At 40.6% G+C, this 21,348-nt stretch overlaps 1 protein-coding gene across 2 annotated transcripts in view; it reads left to right on the forward strand.

Moving 5' to 3' along the window:
* CCDC149 (coiled-coil domain containing 149) overlaps positions 1-21,348 on the forward strand; it is a 143,818-nt gene that overhangs the window by 86,470 nt on the left and 36,000 nt on the right. For both annotated transcript variants that reach the window (XM_036764635.1, XM_036764636.1), the window contains exons 5-9: positions 1,787-1,903; positions 2,764-2,936; positions 5,256-5,328; positions 8,677-8,776; positions 14,648-14,792. In XM_036764635.1, the coding sequence (XP_036620530.1) occupies positions 1,787-1,903; positions 2,764-2,936; positions 5,256-5,328; positions 8,677-8,776; positions 14,648-14,792 (608 nt within the window). The remainder of the gene's footprint in view (positions 1-1,786; positions 1,904-2,763; positions 2,937-5,255; positions 5,329-8,676; positions 8,777-14,647; positions 14,793-21,348) is intronic.

Here is a 21,348-nt window from a genome sequence, read left to right on the forward strand (position 1 = left end):
GGAGGCTTATTCTCATGTTCAAAATTGACTGTATATAACTGACTAGATTCTTTATAAGTAAAGCTGCTTGCAGCCCCCAAAATGAGGTCCCTTTGAGAAGAAAAAAAAAGCTGTCTTTAGAAGAAGCCAGAGTTTTCTTTTTCTGCTAAAGTAAACCAATAAGCTTCTATCACACACACAAAATATATATAACATATCCTGGCAAATTAAAGGGAACTCAAGGAAGTGGGGAAATGCCAAATGATAAACAAACACAGGAAGTTGGGCTTGAAAAGATGGAAAAGGCATGTTTCAAAACCCCAAACATGTAAGCTTATAATAAAACACAGCGCAGTGACTGCATAAAGAATTTTTCAAATTCACAGAGTATATTCGCTCCAACTTCAAGGAATAGGCAGCAGCTCTCAGCTTCCTCTGGGCTTTAGCTTGGAGCCTTGACCTCTAGCAAACAAATTGCAATGTTTTGGGTTTCCCAAACTCCACTGCCTTTTACTATGTTTGGATCAAACTTGTTTGTGCATCGGTGTCACAGTCCAGCAGTACTAAATAGTAAAACACAGCTAATGGAGAGAGGCAAATAAAATGCCTCCATGAAAATGAAGAGGCATTGTTAGTTGGTGAAAATTTTATGTTATTATTGTTATTCTTTTGTAATCAAAATGCAAATATTTCAGATCTTCATGTTTTATTTTGGGATTTTATTCCGTATTTGTTTGCTTATTTGTTGAGTGTATATGTAAGATTACAATAATAAAAAGGAAATATAAATATCATAAAAATGAAGAGAACTCTTTCCCCAATCAGCAGTTATTTAGAGTTCATTGAAGCTGCGTTAATCTCACCTTTGTCGAAGTGAGGATACTTAATAGCTGTTATTTGACATTTCTGTTTTTCTGACCATCTCCATCACATCCCGAGTCCTCTACTCTAGAAATAGCCCCTACCGATTAAGCAGAGAAATCATGTTACCTTAAGAGTCAGACACTATTAGAGATTTGTGTTTTGGGGGAAAAAAGCCTTGCCCACTCTCTTTGACATTTGATAGTCCCGGAAATATGACAGATGAGGAAACTGAGGCTCAGAAAGACTGATACTTTTTCAGGGTCACAGGTACAAAGTAGCAGAGTTAGTTCAGATTTCTAGCCACATATTCTTAATCTAAAGTTAGTGCCCTTTCTTGTTGTTTAATTATGTCCAACTCTTTGTGACCCCATTTGGGGTTTTCTTGGAAAAGATGCTAAGTGTTTTGCCATTTCCTTCTTCAGTTCATTTTACGGATGAGGAAACTGAGGCAAACAGGGTTAAATGTCTTGCGCAGGGTCACACAGCTAGTAAGTGTTTGAGGCTGGATTTTAACTCAGGTCTTCCTACCCCACTACAATTCAATGAATAAGACTTGGTTTTCTCCTTATCCCGATCACTGACTTTCCTTTCTAGATGATGGGAGGTTTCTTTTGTTGCATTTCTCTATCCTGATCAAACTTCCTGGCATGTTCTGAAGTTCATTTAAAGAAATGTTTTGCTGATTTCTTTTGTTTTACATCATAGTAATTTATTAACTCTTCACTCCCCCAACCCTCCCCATCAAACCTTTCCCTGTAACAAAGAAAAATAGTTGAACAGAAATACCTGATGCAGTGACAAACATACACAGCACTCTGCCCTAGTAGTCTCTTCACCTCTCTGCAAGACAAAGGAGGTATATTTCATTGTATGGTTGATGATCTTCTAATTTGAATATGTTTAATTTTCTTTCTCTCTCTTTTTCCCCCAATGCAAACCACAGCTCCTAAGGATGACGATAGCAAAACAGAGACTAGGTGATGAAGAAATTGGGGTCCGCCATTTTGCAGCCCATGAACGGGAAGACCTCGTTCAGCAGCTGGAGAGAGCTCGGGAACAAGTAATCATGTGTAGACACTGGCTGGTGGGGGATGTGTCCACTCTTGGCAGAGACAGAAAGAAAAGCGTAATGCTCCATTGTCCCTCAGAACATGTTATGTTTCCTAAGTTGTAAATGATGGGGGTGGGGGGCAATATAAATTATATGTTCTGGTTGGACCCTTTTACACTTGCCACTATATGCTCTCCTCCTGCCTTGCCAATAGAGGCTTTCATTTCCAGTTTCCAGCAGGTCTGTTGTCTAATACAGGAATTACCAATCACTAATTACTTGCAGTAGACTTCGTGTACTATTGTTATAAACACAACTGGCAACTTTCCCTCCCGGGACTGCTCAGGGAGGAAATAAAATGTGACAAACCAGCTTAAATTTGCAAGTTTGGGCTAAAATGCTGAGCGATGCACCTTCTACCAAGTCTCAGCGGGCGGAGGGCCCTAGTTATGGAACTGCCATGGGACCCTAGACTTCATTTTCCTTCCTGACTAATTGGTTTTGAAGAGAAGAACAAGATTGCTGGATCTGGAGCAGCTGAAAAAAAAAAAGAGGGAGTAGTCTTGTTTGCAAAGCTGCGGCTGATGCTAAAATGGCTGGGACTCTTGTATTTCCTTCCCTCTCCATTTTGCTAATGTTAGTTGGCAAGGTTGTCTTCCTTTCCTTCTTCCTGGCCTGGCTCCCTCCCCTGTCTTGTGGATAACAAGGCGAGACCAGAGCAGTAGGTCCATGTTGGTGTAAGCCTTTGTCTCGTTACACACTTCATGAATTCCCTAAATGCCAGTCATCCAAGGGCACTCTTGTGTTGGTGGCGAGAAAGTCAACCTGAGAAGGCCTTTCCATGTTAAGACATTTGCTTTTGCTTTCAGATTGAATCCCTGGAACATGACCTACAGGCCTCTGTGGATGAGCTACAGGACATCAAAGAGGAGCGCTCTTCCTATCAGGATAAAGTGGACAGGCTAAACCAAGAGCTCAATCATATCCTGGGCGGCCATGAAAACCGCATCATTGATGTGGATGCCCTCTGCATGGAGAACCGGCAAGTACCTGGGGACCCTTGGATGCTTTGGCTGGATGATAATCATATCTAATAATAGGAGCTAACATTTACGTAGCACTTGCTATGTTCCAAGCACTATACTAAGCGCTTTACAATTATTATCTCATTTGGCCCTCACAACAACCTTGGGAGGTAGGTGCTCCCCATTTATGATCCCCATTTTACAGATAAGGAAAGTGAGACAAACAATAGTTAAGTGACTTGCCCAGGGTCCCCCAGCTAGTTAAGTATCTAAGGCTGGATTTGAACTCAGGTCTTCCTGACTCCAGGCCCAGGGCTCTATCCATTGTATTACCTAGCTACCCCTGACTGTTGGCCTGAGGTTTGAAATGTGTTTGCAGACCTAATTATGTTATCATTAGAGCATTGGGGGAGGTAGAGAAAATAGAAAGGAAAGGGAAAAATAAAAACCCATAACCATCTGTGTGGGGAGGTTGAAAGTGAAAGCTACTTGTTATTACAACCAGGAAGGAATAAGAAAAGTAAATTGGGAAATTCCCTGAGCCATTTACTTTCCCTGAGGCAAATCTCAGTGTGAGTATGTGGATGACTGAGTGCTCAGATTGGTGGCTTTTCTTCCTTCTTTTACTCCCCAGTGGAATCATCTTAATGAGAACTATGAAAAAAAAAGGTGTTGATCTCCCTTAGGTGAGCTCCAGGTAAGGCCTGTTTTAAAGTGCTCTGTGCATTTGGGGCACACTTGACCTCAATGACAACCACTTTCAAAAAGGTCACTAGGATGAATTTCCTCTCCCTTTATTTTTGTGTTAGCAATAAGGAAGCCATCTTAAAATGAGAACAGGGTGTCAGTGAACAGAGAAAAAGCGTAGTATGTTAGAAAGGTCCCTTGGCACTGGAGTCAGAGGAGACCTGGGTTCAAGTCCCACCAACAAGTCACTTAACCTGCTGATTCTTCCCTCCTAACACCTCTCATATATGCCCCCTTCTCTCCTCTGACAGCCACCACCCTTATCATCTCAGACCCAGACTACTTCGATAGCCTTCTGGCTGGTTGCTCTCCCTTTAGTCTCTTCCTACTCCAATCCATCTTCCACTCAGCTGTCTACTGATCTTCCTGAAGTGTAGGTCAGACCATGTAACCCTCACCGCCCCCCCCAGCCCCCACCCCCAGTAAACCCCTTCTTCAGTTGTTTCAGTCATGTCTGACTTTCTCTGACCTCATTTGGGGTTTTCTTAGCAAAGATACTAGAGTGGTTTGCCATTTCCTTCTCCAGCTCATTTTATAGATGAGGAAACTGAGGCAAGCAGGGTTAAGTGACTTGTCCAAGGTCACACAGCTAGTAAGTGTCTGAGGCCAGATTTGAACCGAGGAAGCTGAGTCTTCCAGACTCCAGGCCCACTTATTCTATTCACTGAACCACCTAGCTGCCCCTCAATAAACTCTACTGACTCCATACTACTTCCAAGATTAAATATAAATCTTCTGATTGGTTTTTAAGAGCTCCCATGGCCTTATTCCTTCCTACCTTCCCAGTCTTCTTATACCTTACTCTGTTCCACATACTTTCTCATCCAGTGACCTTGGTCTTCTTGCTGTTCCTTACATAAGACTTCTATCTCCTGACTTGCTGTGTCTGCCATACCTGGAATTCTCTCCCTCCTCATCTCTCTCTCCTGATTCCCCTGGTTTCCTTCAGGTCTCAGCTAAAATTCCTGTAAGAAGCCTTTCCTGATTGCCCTTATTCTAGTACCTTCCCTCTGAGGTTATTTCTGCTTTTATCTTCTCTGTTGCATGTTGTCTCCCCAATTGGGCTGCCAACTCCTTGAGATCAGGGACCATTTTGGCCTTTCTTTGTATCCCCAGCACTTACTGTACGTAGTACCTGGTACAGAGTAGGTGCTTAATCAATGCTTGTTGACCTGACTTAATTTCCCTACTTTTCATTTTCTCCATCTGTAAAATGAGGAGACTAGACTAAATGGTTTCAGAAGTAACTTCGAGCCGTCAATCTATGATCCTATGTTGTTTTTTGTCTCTCTGTTCTCAGTCACTCACTCATTCAATCAATCAGTCATTCATTCATTCCATGAACATTTTTTATGCTCCTATCCTGTGCAAAGTGTTGTTTCGAGTGCTGGTTCGATAAACCACAGTCCCTACTATCAAGGAATTTGCAATTGAGTTGAAAGATGAGATGGTTACATAGGGGAATATATAAATTAGAATCCCTAAGTGGACTAGTGGGTATTTCAAGATCAGATAAGATAATTATGAAGAATGGAGCTTTTTGTTTCACATATACCTATGTCCTTGTTCCATGTGTTTTTTTCTCTTAGATACCTCCAAGAGAGATTAAAGCAGCTTCATGAAGAGGTCAGCCTACTTAAATCTAATATTGCCAAATATAAGGTAAAGGAATAGTAATGATGGTCATGACAAATTACTATGTCACTCAATTCATTTCAGTTTGAAGTCATCCTGTCCCCAGGAGAAGTGTTCCATTATAATTTCCATGCATAAATTCCAATAAAAGCCTTAATTGTGATAACTTTTTTTAATCTCATTTTTTGGACATGTGATTTAACTGGTACAGAAACCCCAAGGCCTTCTTTGGAAACTCCCTCCACTGCAGAGGATTCTACTTGTAGCTTAGAGCTACCGCTTTGGGTTCTCTGTGATCCTGTAGAGCACTGCGCACTCTTTTGTCTCTGCTGCTCCAATTTTCCACATCCGTAAAATGGGTTTAAGCCCTGCTTCCCCACCTCCCTTTCACTTCCTTCAGTAGTATTAGCTGGGTTTCCTGCTCTTGCTGCAGAATCAAGATAGTAGCAGCAGCAGCACTTATAGGACATTTTAAGGCTTGCAAAGTCTTTTACCATTGTGATCTCATTTAATCCTCAAAGCAACTCTAGGAAATGGGTACTATTACTAATTTTACAGATGAGGAAAACTGAGGTAGATAGGTTAAGTGACTCGTCCAGGGTCACACAGTTAGCAAATGTCTGAGGCTGGTTTTGAACTCAGTTCTTCCTGACTCTTAAGTCCAGTGCCTCAGATAAGAGGCTTTCTCAAGGCAAGGCAACTATATTTGGAGTGGAGGTGGCAGTGGGGGAGATGGTCCTGGATCTGTGATTTCCTTAGACTAGGGAACCCTCAGTGTGGAACCTCCCACCATGATAAAGGTCAGCGGCTCCTCTGTAAGTTCGAATTTTAGAATTGCCTGGTCACTGAGAGGTTGTTAACTGGCCCGCAATCACCAGGAGTACCCTTGAGAAACCAGGTCTTCTGGGCTGTAAGACTGACCCTTTTAGCCAGCGTACCATTCTTCCTTTAAAAAAATTAACATCTCATATAAAACGAATTCCAAATATCTTTTCTTCTGTAGGTCTTTGTGTAGCTCCTCATTAGGGATAACATTTTTGGAGACAGCTAGAATATGGCAGTGTCCTATTAGCACTCAGGGAGCCCAAAGGCTCCCCGGGGTGTTGAATTCTCTGCCGATATTTGTCCCCCAAACTCCCATGAGACGGCAGGTTCCTACGTTGTGGGAAAAGCTGAGCCTGAAACACTGTGACCTGAAGCCAGACCTTGACTAATAGGGCAGAATGTCAGGATTCTCCTTGCTTTCATACCTCCTAATTCCAGAACCATCTAGTTTGATAATATCTTATTCTGCAGATGTTAGTTGTAAGTTTTATAATTAGAAAGCCCTCCTGGGTTTCTTCACATTGAAAATGGATTGATTTCTGTCCCCGAGGGAGATCCTCTGCTCCAATGCTATACTCGGGAGAGAACCGCCCCATTTTCCCAGCTCTCGACATTAACTTTCCTCTCAGACATCTCCGCCAACCCCTGCTATATGGCTTGAGGCTTTGTCAGGGCAAAGTTTCTACATACACCAAGCCTGTACCTCGTGTTTCTAGGCAGAGATGTAGATTTCTTTTAAACATGTATAATTTATACTTAAGGAAATACATATACATCCATACACATATACCCATTTCTGCTCTGAAAGATATCTTCTTCTTAATCACCAGAAATACTGAATTTCACCCATCCCCTTTCTTTCCATGACTCTGCCTTCTCCCCGCTTTGTTGCCCACCTCCCTGACTTTTCTCTCTTTTGCCTGCTCTTTCAAAATGTGCCCTTTTTTTCTATCTTCTTTTCTCCTCTCTCTATATTCTTTCCCAGGAAGATCTCATCTGTCCTTTCAGATTAGAATGTAAACTCCTTGAAGGCAGGGACTGGTTTTTTGTTTGTTTGTTTTGTCTTTGTATCTATCTCCAGACTCAAGGAGGACTAGCCCCCTGAAGTGGGGGCTGCCAGGACTGCTCTTTCACCTCTGGTGCCCACCTGGCGCTCAATTCTCGCCTGTGGCTCCAAGAAACTGTAGTATGAGCAAAGCCACACCCTGGTCAACTATCTCAGCGGATGGGCTAAACCAAGCCGAGGGGAACCGATAGGCCTCAAACTCATATCATTGAGTTCAGGGGCTAACTACCCCAAGCAGCTATGGAGCACTGGGCCTAGAGTCAGGAAGACCTGAGTTCAAATTTGACCTCAGACACTTACTAGCTGTGCGACCCTGGCTAAGTCACTTAACCTTGTTTTTCTCAGTTTCCTCATCTGTAAAATGAGCTGGAGGAGGAAATGACAAACTACTCCAGTATCTCTGCCAAGAAAACCACAAATGGGGTCATGAATAGACACACATGACTGAACAACAGATCTATCCACCAAACCTACCAGAGTACCTGGCACATATTAGATGCTTAATACATGCTTACTTGATTGGCAGGTCTAGTTTTCCTGCCTGATCCCTAGAACTGGTACCTTTTTGCTTATTGAACTCTTGGCTTTGAACTTGAATCATACTTAATATTTTGACTTGTTGATCCCATGACTCTAGCTTTGTAATAAAATAATATTGACTGTCATTTACACAGGGTGTCCCAAAAGTCTTTGTGCAACTTTAAGCTTTAATTGCTAAGCTTTTAATAATGATGTTTACTCTGATAAAAATAACTAAGTTTAATCATTTTAAATATTATATATTTTAGTATATAGTGGTATTAAGGTTTCAGAAGGATTTTTCTTCAGAAGTACTTTACTGCAACCCTGTGAAATAGGTATTACTTCATTATTCCCATTTTACAGATAAGAAAATTGAGAAGTGTAGTCCAGGGTTGGAGAATGTGTAGCTCATGGTCACACAGCTACTGTAATAAGTGTCCGAGACAGTATTCACACCCAACTCTTCCGATTATTAAATCTAGTACATTTTCTATCATGCCGTGCTGCCTCATTGGACTCAGACCATGGGGGCCTTACATGCTGTGAATTAGATTTCACCTAAAACATATCCATATTATTCGGCTAATCTCTGGCACATACACACACCTTCCTGCTCCCCTTACCCTCCACATGCTCTCATTTCCTTTGGAAGCTAATGGGACATGACAGATGGAAAAAATTAAGCAATGTCATTTTATAGTGAGTAACATCCGGGCCAATCTCCCTCCCACTCCCCCCTCCTCTCCCCAAACCAGCTGAAGGCTGCACAGCTGTGGGCTCTGACAGTTTGGGAGCTGCTTTCAGACCTGTTGTGAGCATAAAGTCAATAATGTAGTTCTGGGGCCAGCCCATGGAACAAGTCCTCTGTCAGCTTAGATGACATGGTACTTCCATTGTAGCCCGTGCTTAGTCCAGAACTGACTTTTCTGATGAATGAACGTTCTTTTCCAATGTTTCCCTAGAATGCCCTCGAGAGACGGAAAAACTCCAAAGGCCAGGGAAGGTCCAGCAACAGCAGCAGCAGCAGCAGTGCCCTGACTGGAGTCCTGTCTGCAAAGCAAGGTATGGGTCTGCGGGCCTGAAACCCACCCTTTTCCTTCAGTGGCCTTCAGCATCATCTCTTCGGCATCACAGTAATACTAATAGTGATGACAATGATAACAAGGGGCTGAGTGACGCAGTGCCTTGTAATCAGGAAGACCTGAGTTCAAGTCCAGCTTCTGATGCATTCTGACTGTGGCACCCCAGTCAAGTATCTCTCTGTTACTGGGTCACTCATGTTAAACTCATATAGAAACAGTTTCCTGTAGGCAGCATATTGACTTAGAAAACCACAAATTAACACTATCTATGTTGTATTATATTTTATTTATTTTGTTAAATATTTCCCAACTTTATTTTATTCTGGTTTGGTGCACTGGGATGTTTTGCCTTAGTATGCATGGACTTTTAAAATCTATCTTCTGATATGTATATGATATATACATATATGTGTGTGTATATATATATGTATACATATATATGTATACATATATATATGTGTATATATCTAGATAGAGTTACTTCTTGTTTCAGAAGATCAGTGATCTTGTTAGTGTGAATGCTGCCTATTAGGTACAAATCACAACCCCGTCTACACTTTCTCATCCTATACAATTAATTATTGGCTATCCCTTTTATGGATATCTTCCACAAAGGATTTATTCAATAAATCAAAAGCCTTCCTTTGGATATTCCAATACTTCCTAGATACCAGTGCAAAACTTCTGATCTGACTTACTGTCCTTCTTCCTTCTTGCAACATGGCTGCCTACTTCCCTTTCTTCTTGTATTTGTTTTATGCTTTGTTATGTCTTTTATGCCATAAGAATAACGATCACAGCCGACATAGTTATTAAAAATCACATCATCCTTTCTATCCATTATCTCATTTGACACAGCCTTGTGAATTAGACAATGGAAGAGGAGAAATGAAACGACTCTCCCAAGGTCACTGGTTAGATGTGCCACATAACTAGTCAGTGGCAGAATCGAGCCTGGAATCTAAGACTTCTGACTCTAATTCCACTGTGAAAAGAAAGAGTTTCACCCTTGTCCTGTCTCACAAGATCATAAGCAAGCAAACAAAGAATAAAAACTCTAGCCACATTCCTGCTGAATCCAACTTACCTTGGGGGATTAGCTGTCTTAAAGAGTAGCGCTTATTGACTACAAGTTCGTTTGTTTTCATGCTTTATTCAGTTGAAAAATAATGACCTTCTTGTAGCAGGAGAATGGAATAGATAGCAGATAGCTTATCCGTGATAGTGTATATTCAAGAGCTGAGTTCCTAAACCTGGCTCCCAAGGTGACTATAATCAGATGGCCACACTTCCAGATATTAACTCTGAAACCCACTGATTGGAAAGGAAGTCTTAGGTAGGATTTTCATGTCTAAAAGAACAAAGCTCCTAGGTCTTTCTTACTACCTAAAAACCAAAGTATGTTTCAAAACCTCTGCTCCTACCCACCTTGAAGAAAGTATGCCATTTTGTTTTTCTTTAAGAAAAGTAGCATGCTAGAAAGCATGACCTCTTCCACTGATGTTAAGCTCTGATCTGAGGGACTGAGCTCAGTAAAAGTTAAAATGACAGATAATCAGTTCTTCCTGTAGGACTCTGTGAGTAACAAAGTGGGTAGGAGGAGATCAGCACATGTTCTAGGGTATATGGAGTTTGTCTGGGGCCAGTGCCAAGGAGAGAGGGAGGAATGAGGCCAGTAGCTGCTGAGAGTTCCAGTAACAGTGAGCCTAACTAAACATAGAGTGTATATAAAAATATATGTGTATGTATATGTATATGTATACATATATACATATACCTGTACATCCATACACACACACACACACACACATATATACATATACATACATAAAATACACACACACACACACACACACAGAGTAGACAAAGCCAATACGGTTTGGAGAGAGTCTAAAGCAAGGGGGAAACTACATTTTTGTTCCTGCATGCCATATTTGTATTTTTATATTCCAATGTTTTGCTTGCTTTTTGTCACGTTTTGACCTACAGTCATTCTTATTACCTCCATCCTTTTGTGTGTGTAGGAGGATATTTTGCAGAATCACACACCCTTCTAGGAGGACATTTTGCAGAATGGCACACTATTCTGGGTAGATACCAATAGAGACATGGAGGGAAAGGAGATGTAGCAGCAGAGTAGATGGAGATACGTGGGGAGAGTAAAGTCAGAATTTAATCTTACTTCGATAGATCAGACAAGGAGCCCCATGGGGTTTCCAGGACTACTGGGAATCCCTTGGATTTCATATCCACAGTGTCTTCCCTAACTAAAGTCATAGATACCCTGGCTGGATCTGTCCATCACAAAAAACTGCCTCACCACCATCATAGACACAGAGATGGAAGGAATCTCAGAGATCCTTTAACCCATTTTCTGCTTTTGACAGATGATGTAGGCAGCATGGCATAGTCAAAGAACTGCTGAAGGTAGGAGGAATGTGAATTTAAATCCCAGTAATCCTTAGACTCACTGAGCCTCAGTTTCCTCACCTGTAAAATAGGAGTAATAATACCTGTGCTGCCTACCTCAAAGGGTTGTGAAGGAAGCACTTTGTAAACCCTGAAGTGTTATAGACATTTGAACTATTCCTATGAGGCCCAGAGTTGGTAACTTATCACACAACTAGTTAACGGCAGCCAACATTTCTGTGTCTTCCAATCCCTAGTCCAATGTCGTTGCTGCTATATCATGCTGCCTCTTTAATGTATCAGTCTTTTAAAAAACACTGATAAAGACTCCCTATAACTTAGACTAAAAGTCTGAAGCCTCAGCTTCCTACTTAGGGGTTCTCTGATTTCATCTTGTTTGTTCAGACTTACTTCCCACCATTCCTCTCTGATTCACTCAGACCTATTTTCTCATTGTACCCCAAATACCCCATCTTCATTCCAAACTCCATAAGCAAAGGCATTAGTCATACTATCATTCATACCTAATTGACAGTTCTTCATATTCCCTGACTGGGATTTCCCCATCCACTCAAACCTCCATTGCCCAGTGACATTTCCTTTTCTAGGTTCTATAGGTAGAGAAGCCAGACTGGTTCACTGATGTACCATTGAAACATGCCCCTCCAGCGTCCCCATCCCATGCATTCCCATCTCCCACGTTGCCCCTTGGCCAAATTAAAACAAAGTAATAGGATTCCCACCATCTTTGGGAAGATCAAAGCAATAGGGTGTCCAAGAAGTGGAAAGGAACTGAGAGGTCATATTTAGCCCTATCATTTTGGAGATGAGAAAACAGGCCCCAGAAAAATAAAGTGATTTGGCCAAGGTCACACAACTATTTGATGCCAGGGGTGGGACTAGAACTCATGCCCTTCTGACTTCTAGCCTAGTATTTTTTTTTTGCCGTACTATGCATTGGTCTTCCATTTCAGAAATGAGCAGGTTGTGATCTGTCTATGGCTCATGCAAAATAGAAGAGAGTGGTAAATGTGAGGGGTGGGGGTGGGCAGGCGGTGTATGTACACACAGACCTTACACACTGTGGTTCAGTCATTTAAGCCATGTTCTATTCTTCATGATGCCATTTGGGGTTTTCTTTACAAAGATACTGGAGTGGGTTACCATTTCCTTCTCCAGCTCATTTTACAGATGAGGAAACTGAGGCAAACAGGATTAAGTGACTTGCTCCATGTCTCACACAGCTAGTAAGTGTCTGAGGCCCGATTTGAACTCAAGTCTTTCTGATCCAGGCTGGGCACTCTATCCACTGTGCCAAGTGTCCTCATAGATGTGTACACACACACACACACACACACACACACACACACACACACACACACGTACATGCACATGCACAGCCAAATAAAGATATAGATATATGACCAAATAGAATGAGATAACATTTAATAAGGGTAATTTTAAAGCCATGGGGTCATGGATCTAGAGGCAGAAGGGTCTTTGGAAGCCACCCCCTTCATTTTACAGATGGCCAGGATGGTTACATGACTTTCCCACAGTAATAGAGGTAGTAAGCACCAGAGGCAGAATTTGAATCCAGATCCTTGGACTTCAGAGCCAGTGCTCCTTCCACTGTACCATACTTTCTCCTATAATTGGGCTTAAAAATAAAATCAACTCCCATCCCCACAAGTATCATCTGAAGAAGGTATAGAAGGGAAATGCCATCTGAAAAAGGAATTTTTCCATGGATTTGAGTGGGCAGCAAGTTCAGTATGAGTCCATAGTGTGAAATGGTGGCCCCGAAGCTAGCTAAATCTTAAGTTTCAGTAATAGAGGCACAAAGCAGCTAGGTGGCACAGTGAATAGAGTACTAGCCCTGGAGTCAGAAAGACCTGAGTTCAAATCTGACCTCAAACACTTACTAGCTATATGACATTGGATAAGTCACTTAACTCTATTTGCCCCTGTTTCCTTGTCTGTGAAATGAGCTGGAGAAGGACATGAATAACCATTGAACAGGACTGAACAAAAATAACAACATTCAGAATGAAGAGGTAATAATGGTCCCACTCTGCTACACCCTGATGAGAGCACCCCTGGAGGGTTGTGTTCCCTTCTGGATAGGAAAGTTAGGAAGCATGTTAACAAACTGAGGAAGGTGACTCAGGTGGTGAGAGGACTGCAGAAGTTGGCCAAAGGAGAAGACTTAAGGAAAGACGTGGTAGCTGTCTTCAAGTCCATACTGGGTTATCGTGTAGATGACATAGATTTATTCTGCTTAGTGCTGGAGGCCAGAATGAGAAATGGTGGGTAGAAGTGGTAAAGAGGAAGATTCCATCTGGATGAAAGGAGAAATGCCCTAACAATTAGAGCTATCGAAACATGGGATGGGCTGATTTAGGGAGTTGGGGCTTCCCAATCACTTCCCTATCACTTTATCAAGTTTATCTAGATTATCGATGTTTGGAGTAGAAAGGATTCAATTGTCTTTTCCAGCATGAGTTGAATGAAGAGTTCAGAGATCCCTTTTAACTTTGAATCAGAGAATCAGAATCCTTTGATTTTGATTCTTTCTAGGCCTCAGTCTGTTCGTCTAGAAAATGGAGATGATAATTGTACTGCCTACTTAATAGGGTTATTTATTGTGATAATCAGATGAGGTATTTCTAGAAAAGTGATTTATGAACCTTCAGGCATTGTATAAATGTGTTATTATTGGTAGTCCGTTGACCAAAGACCCTTCAGAAACAATTGGCCTTTTGTGTTGAAAGGTTGGCCCTGGACTAGGAATTAGGAGACCTGAATTCTAGTCCTAGCATTATTCCTTAGTTGATGTGAGACTTTCAGCAAAGGTCTCATATTTAATCAGCCTTTGCCCAATTTCCTTGCCTATGAATTAGGAAACATGCTTACTCTAACTACCTCATAGAGTTATTATTCTCTTTGGAGGTTTGGGGGAAAGGTCTGGATCTTTGATTTCCCTAATGTAGAAAAATTGCTTGTGTCAAAGTGGTTGAATGACTTGTCCATGGTGTTAGAGGCAGGATTTAAGAGCCCAGGTCTTCCTGACTCCAAGGCCAGCCCCCTATCCATATTGCTTCTTGGAAGGTCAACGAAGATCTCATAAATTAATGGGAAAAGCACTTTAGAAAACAAAAACCACTGTCTAAATGCAATGTATCTTTGTTATATTGCTGTTATTATTATATTATTATTATCATCATCAAGCTTCATGAAACCATCCTTTCTGTATGTCCCTTTAGCCATCACATTAGCTTTTCCATTCTTGATTCTTTGTGTAGAGTAAAAGTGAGCCATCATACCATCAGGAAGCCTTGCCCATTCTCTGATTGGGAAGGAAGATACTAAAATCAGAGGGAATGTCACTCATGGTCCATAATAAGTAAAAAACTGAGTTTTGGCTTTTTATCCTCCTTAGTTCAAGATTTATTATCTGAGGATCATGGATGTAGTCTTCCAGCAACACCACAGTCCATTTCGGATCTGAAATCTCTAGCTACAGCCCTGTTAGAGACAATCCATGAGAAAAACATGGTCATTCAGCACCAAAGACAGACCAACAAGTAAGTACTTGAACTGGAGTGTCTAAGGTTCAGGGCAACCATGAAACCAACAAGTATTTATTAAGTACCTACTATGTATTAAATTCAAGGCACTGTGATAATGATAATAGCCAGTACTTATATAGCATGTTGAAGTTTGCAAAGCACTTTATGCCAGCAAACAGTGTGGTTTTCTGCCTTCCCGAAGACATGGAGTCCATTGACATATTTCAGTGGATCTGTGAGCCAGTAGGGAAAAAACTACATCTTTATTTCCATATAATTGGTTTCCTTTTTAATCCCATGTATTTTAATTGTTATTTTTTAGCAAACATTTCTTATCTCTCCTACTTCTTCCTCCACAATTAAACAAAAAAAAAGAAGAAAAAGAAAACCTTCTTAACAACTATGCATAGTCAAACCAAAAAACAAATTCCCACATTGGCCATACCCAAAAATGTAAGTCCCATTTGACATTTTAAGTCCATCATCTCTTTAGCAAGAGGTGAGTAAGAGGCTTTATCTTCAGCCCTCTGTAATCCTGGTTTATCACTGCTTTGATAAGAGCTCTAAAGTCTTTCCAAGTTATTTTACTTTATAATATTGTTTTTGTTGTAGAAATTGTTCTCCTAGTTCTGTCCAAGTCACTCTGTGTCAATCCATAGATGTCTTTCCAGTTGCTTGTGAAACTCTCCATTTCATCATTTCTTATGGCACAACAATATTCTATTATATTAATATACCATAATTAATTTGGCCATTCCCCATTAGGTAGGTACCTCCTTAGCTTCCAATTTGGGGCTATTATGAAAAGCACTATTACAGATATTTTTGTAAATTTGCGTCCTTTCTCTGATCGCATTGAGGTATAGACCTAGTTAGTAGTATTACTGGGTCAAAGGGTATGAAGAGTTTACTGACAACCCCTCCAACATTTGTCATTTTCCTTCTTTGTCATCTTTGCCAATCTGATGGGTGAGAGGCAGAAACTCAGAATTGCTTTAATTTACATTTTTCTAATTATTAGTGATTTGGAGCATTTTTTCACATGGTTTCTTCTTGCCGAAGAATTTCTTCTTTTAAAACTTCCTATCTTTTAACCATTCATCTATTGGAGAGTGGTTCTTGTCCTTATAAATTTGAATAGGTCCCTTTGCATTTTATTTTGTGCACTTAAAGACCTCATTCTGGAAGGGACTCATAGGTAAGCCTCACCAGACTTCCAAAGGGGAGTCTATGGCACACAAAAAGTAGCTAGGAACCCCTGGCCTGCATGAAATGATCTTCTTCCCTCTCAGGCAGTGTACTGGGCTCAGTACCTTATAAGAAGAATCTGGGTGTAACGGGACTGGTTTTTTATTGATGGTGTTTTTAGTAACCAGCTTTGATTTCAGGTAACTGAATCACAGGGACTTCACAAAAGCCTGGCCTTGAATGTGGAGGAGGGCTGGGGAGGGGGTGGCTGGAGTCATTCCTCCAGCTTCCCCTCCAAAGTATGGAAAATAAAGACAATTATAACTGGATGAATTTTTCTTTGAAAGAGTGTAGAACACTTTGTGGGAAATCAAATAAGTTAGATCAGTGAGTGGAAAGGACAGAGGGGAAATTGAAAGTGTTCAGAGATCGATGAATAAGCTATAACTCAAAGGCATGCAAACCTTACAAAATCTGTGCCACAAACCAAAATGAAAGCAAATGCCTATGGCCAGGAGGTTTGAGAGAAGCTGGGTTTATGGAGAGGGATGGGGATTTGGCCCTGGGGGGTAGGGAGGGAGAAGGCAGGGGTTACAACTGGAAAAATGATTGAAGGTATTGTAAAAACAAAACAGAAAAAAGAAAAGATGGAGAATGAAAGGAAGATTGCACAAGAGATTAAGATATATAAAAGAAACCAGAGATCAGTGAAGGGAGACCGGCCAATCTCAAAGGGATGACAAGGGTAATTTATTGACAGAAGAAGTTTTAAAATTCCTTAAAAATGAAATCTTAACCAAGGAATGAAACAGCCAGATGCTGAAAATGTCTGTATTTCTCAGGGGAGGAAGAAGAAATCAGGATCTCACCAGAATAGGTAATGGTTTTGAAAACCCCTTTCATTGTTCTATTTAGGCAAGAGTCCCTAGACCAGTAAACAATTGCTGTAGAGGAACCCAGTGATATGTTTTTTTAAACTAGTGCAGTAGAATAGCAGAAGACCTGATATATTTTATCAGAAAAAGCATGGCAAAGTGGGATTTTTTGAAGGTTTCAAGGCTAAGCTAACTGATAATAATATGAATTTATTAAGCCTCTAGGAGTATGTACTTCCCCATGTCCCCCCAGAGAACCAAGGTAAACAAAACATCTACAGACTGAAACCGGGGACATACTTTGGCATACAGTAGTAGGTGATCATTTTCTCGCTCATTTCTGTTTCAGTTTGCTTTGGTCTTTTGTTTTGTTTTGTTTTGTTTTAACCTCCTTTATGGGGAGTGGGGTGCAGAAAAGAGAAAAAAAACCAACTTTGGAAGCAGTGAATGAGAGGAGTACAATGAATTATGTTAGTGAGAAAGCACAAAGGGTAGTGGGGAGTAAGGAGGACTCAGAAAGGAGGGAACTCTGAGGGAGCATCCCAAGCTCCTTTTCAGGGCTAGTTGTAATATTTGTGGTAGGGAAAGGATAAAGAAAAGAGCAATTGCTCCCTGAAGACATAACAAGAAAGAGAGAAAGAGAAGGCAGGAAGGAAAGAAGGAATGAGGAGGGGAGGGAGGGAGGGAAGAAAGAAAAGAAAGAAAGAAAGAAAGAAAGAAAGAAAGAAAGAAAGAAAGAAAGAAAGGAAGGAAGGAAGGAAGGAAGGAAGGAAGGAAGGAAGGAAGGAAGGAAGGAAGGAAGGAAGGAAGGGAAAGGGAAAGAAAGAAGAAAAAGAATGGAAGGGAATGAGGGAGAGGAGGAAAGGGAGGGAAGAGAGGAAGAGAAAAGAAGAAAAGAGCCCTAGCTTAATGGTACTCAACTAAGTTCTTTGTGTTTTAAAGGGTAGCTGTTACGTAGATAAGGACCAAAGGATTATTTGATTAGTTGTAACCAAATCAACTGTAACCAAATCAAGAGGACTGTTTTCACAGGGCAGCCAGTGAAATATCCAAATATTTTTGGTTATGTAGTGACTTCTTTTTTTTTAATGGAATTTGCTGTAATGGGACTTTTACTAACATATGGTTCATAAATGCTTCAGAAATAGAGTAAACTAAAATAAAATGGCTAAAAGACCCATAAAAGCCCAGGAGCAAAACATCTGTATATGTTATTACTTCTTAGAAGGTGCTGCTAAGGGTGCTGATGGAGAGTGGGGGGAGGGGCAAGGAAGTCAAGACCTCCTCCTGTCCCAGATTTCTGAGTGCTCTTTCATTCCCATATGTTGTCTCCTGTTTAGAATATAATGTCTTTATGAGTGGGCATTGCTTCATTCATTGTATCTGTATTTACGGCGCAAGTATTAGGATCCAAATCATGTATGCCAGGTAAGTGTAAAATGGAGACTGCATTCTTTACCAAAAATTCCAATTTTGCCCTTGTATGCTGCAGGGTGGAGAAAGACAGTTAACTTACTCACTTGTGCATTAAAACAAATGAGTTGATTTTCAAATAATCATGTCTAATGAAATTTGATAAACATTTATTAAGCACTTCTTATATGCAAAACACTGCTCAGTGACAGGATAGGGAGGTGAGGAGAAAATACTGACATCTCAATAGCTCTTTGAGGCCTTCACCACACCTCTATTAGATAGGTGGCTCAATTATATTATTATTATCCCTATTTTACAGATTAAAAAAACAACTGAGGCTCAGAGAGGTTAGGTAATGATTGGCCCAGTGTCACACTACTGGTAAATGTGAAAGGTGCTATTTAAATCCAGGTCTCCCATCACAAGACATAGCTTCTACCCTCAAAGAGCTTCTAATCTCTTCTTTTATCTCATTTCTTGGTCTGCTCTTTGGCAAAAATCCTTCATTTCAGTTATTTTTGCACTATAGAGCATTTTTCATATCTCTTCTACCTTTAATGTGATTTCTTGCTTTTAATTTGAAACCATCAAAGCAATTTAAAAATAACAAAAATAAAAATTGTAATCAGTTTTCATTTGCTGAATGCTATCATTTATTATTACCTCTTTGTTCTGAAATAAGAAGAGGCAGTTTTGATATCCAGGAGCCAAGAGAATAAACCCAGGCATGCTTATGATGGTCTGGGAAGGCAGCATGATGCAACAGAGAGAATGCTAGATTTTGAGTCAAGAGGCCTTAGATTGTAATCCCAGGTCTACTTCTTGCCACCTGTGTGACCTTGAGTAAGTCACTTAATTTCTCTGAGCCTTAGTTTCTTTGTCTCTAAAGTGAAAATGACTTCTAAAGTCCCTTCCAGCCTTAAATCTATGGTTCTATGTTTTAGTGCTCCCACTGTAAATATTTGGGATTTCCAAACCTTCACACTTTCAACAAACTTTTAATTTGGGGGCACCAAGTAGTTATGATCAGTTAACAAGAATTAAAATGCCAATTTGTGCTAGGCACTGGGGACACAAAGATGTGCCTGCCTTCAAGGTTCTTCCATTCTCCTGGGGCAGCCAACATGTACATATATAAATAAAAGCCAAATCAGCCCAGGGTAATATAGAGAGAGTGAGGAGGATCAAGGAAGGCTTCCTGTAGAAGAAACAGGCTCTGGAGCAGAGTTTTGAAGAACACAAGGCATTCTAAAAGGCGGAGTTGAGGAAAAAGAACATTCCAGGCCTAGGATACAGCCAATGCAAAGACGTGGAGGTAGGAAATGGTTTGTGGAGAAACAGCAAGAAAGTCAGTTCTTATTGCACTGGAGAGTGTGGGAGAGATTGTAACATATAATAAGGCTGAAAGTGAGATTGGAGTCAAGGTGTGAGTAAAGGGCTTTAAATGCCAGAGAATAGAGTATACATTTGATCTTCAAAGCAATGGGAAACAAGTGGAGTTTATTGAGTATGGTATTGACATGATGAGACTTTCACTTTAAGACAATCATTTTGGCCACTGTATGTTGGATGCATTTGAATGGGGAGGGAAATAATGTAGGAAAGCCAATTAGGTGGCCATGGCTGTATTGCTATCAAGCGTAGAAAAGGAGATAGATGTGAAAGTTGCTCAGGAAGTAGAAACAGTAAGACTTCACAACTTAATCAGTGTGTGGGGTGGGGGAGAGTGAGGAGGACCTTGTCATTACAAAATGGGATAACTAAATAGATAATGTTGTCTAGAAGTTCAGAAGGGTGGTTTGCAGGGTGGGAGAAGGCTGATGGGTTCTGTTTGGGAATATTAAACTTGAGATACCTACAGAACGTTCAATTGCAAATGCCCATTCAGTAGATAATGATGTGGACCCAGAGTTTCAGGTCTGGGAACTAGATCTGGGAGTCTCATTCATAGAGTTGATAATAAAACTCCTGGTAGCCAATAAGAAAGTGAGAAGAAAGAGAAGATGTGAAAGGGCCCAGGACAGAGTCTTGGAGAACAACCACAATTAGGGGGAATGACATGGATGATGATCCAACAAAGGACAGGACCTATATAGGGAATGATCAGATTCTCTGTCTTTATAGAGGGAATGATCAGATGATTTAGAACTGGAAGAAAGGACCTTAGAAATCATCTAATCCAATGCCCCCATGTTACAAATGGGGAAAGTAAGGTCAAAGAATTTAAGTGACATGCCTGGGGTCACATAGGTATGAAGTCGTAGAGCCAAGATTTGAACTCTGTTCTTCTGACTCCAAATGCAGTGCTTTTCCACTATACCAGGTAAAATGGTGATAGAACTAACAATGTAATGTGAATTTGTCTGTTTTGCCATTATTCCATAATTGATTTATTCTTTCGTAACAGCAATCATAAAATCATGCCATTTTGATGAGAATGTTCTAAGTGTAGGTGTAAAATGAATAAATGGCTAAACTCTCATGAATAGTAGTGTTTCTCTGTGAGCTCATGTTCCCCCTTATGGTTTTCAGCTAGTTATAAGCTGTTCCCCTTCCCTACTCCCACCCCAAAATAGATGCTTTTGAAAATGATAAAGGTTCAACAAAGAGCCATCTTGGATAATTACTAAGAAAACAAAGGACCTGGTATTTGGGATAGAACTTAGATTAATATACCCTTGCTGTTTTCCATTCTAAAGAGAAGAGTAATAGTTGACTGTCTGGGCCCAAAAAGGAAATAATAGTCAGCATTATTAGCTTTTTATATAAAGAATAATTTTGGTTTGAGAGCAGTGATAGATTAAAAAAAATTGCACTCATTTTTTCACTGACCACTATTCCGAACCCACTTTCACTCCTCCCAAGTACATCTTGCTGCCTCTTTTGCCATCATGTTAATGGTCTACCCAAAATGTTTTTCTTGAAGACACTTGGAAATCTCTTTGTAGATTTTCACTTATCTTCCTCCATTAACTTCATCTTGGGCACTGTAGGGGCATGTCATGTGCAGGAAAGATTAGATTTGCACTGTTTAGCTGAACCAGGGACTGAACTAGGAGTAATGGGTAGAATCTCCAAGGAGGCCAATTTAG

The sequence above is a fragment of the Trichosurus vulpecula genome, chromosome 6 (assembly GCF_011100635.1).
Source record: "Trichosurus vulpecula isolate mTriVul1 chromosome 6, mTriVul1.pri, whole genome shotgun sequence".
NCBI lineage: Eukaryota > Metazoa > Chordata > Mammalia > Diprotodontia > Phalangeridae > Trichosurus > Trichosurus vulpecula.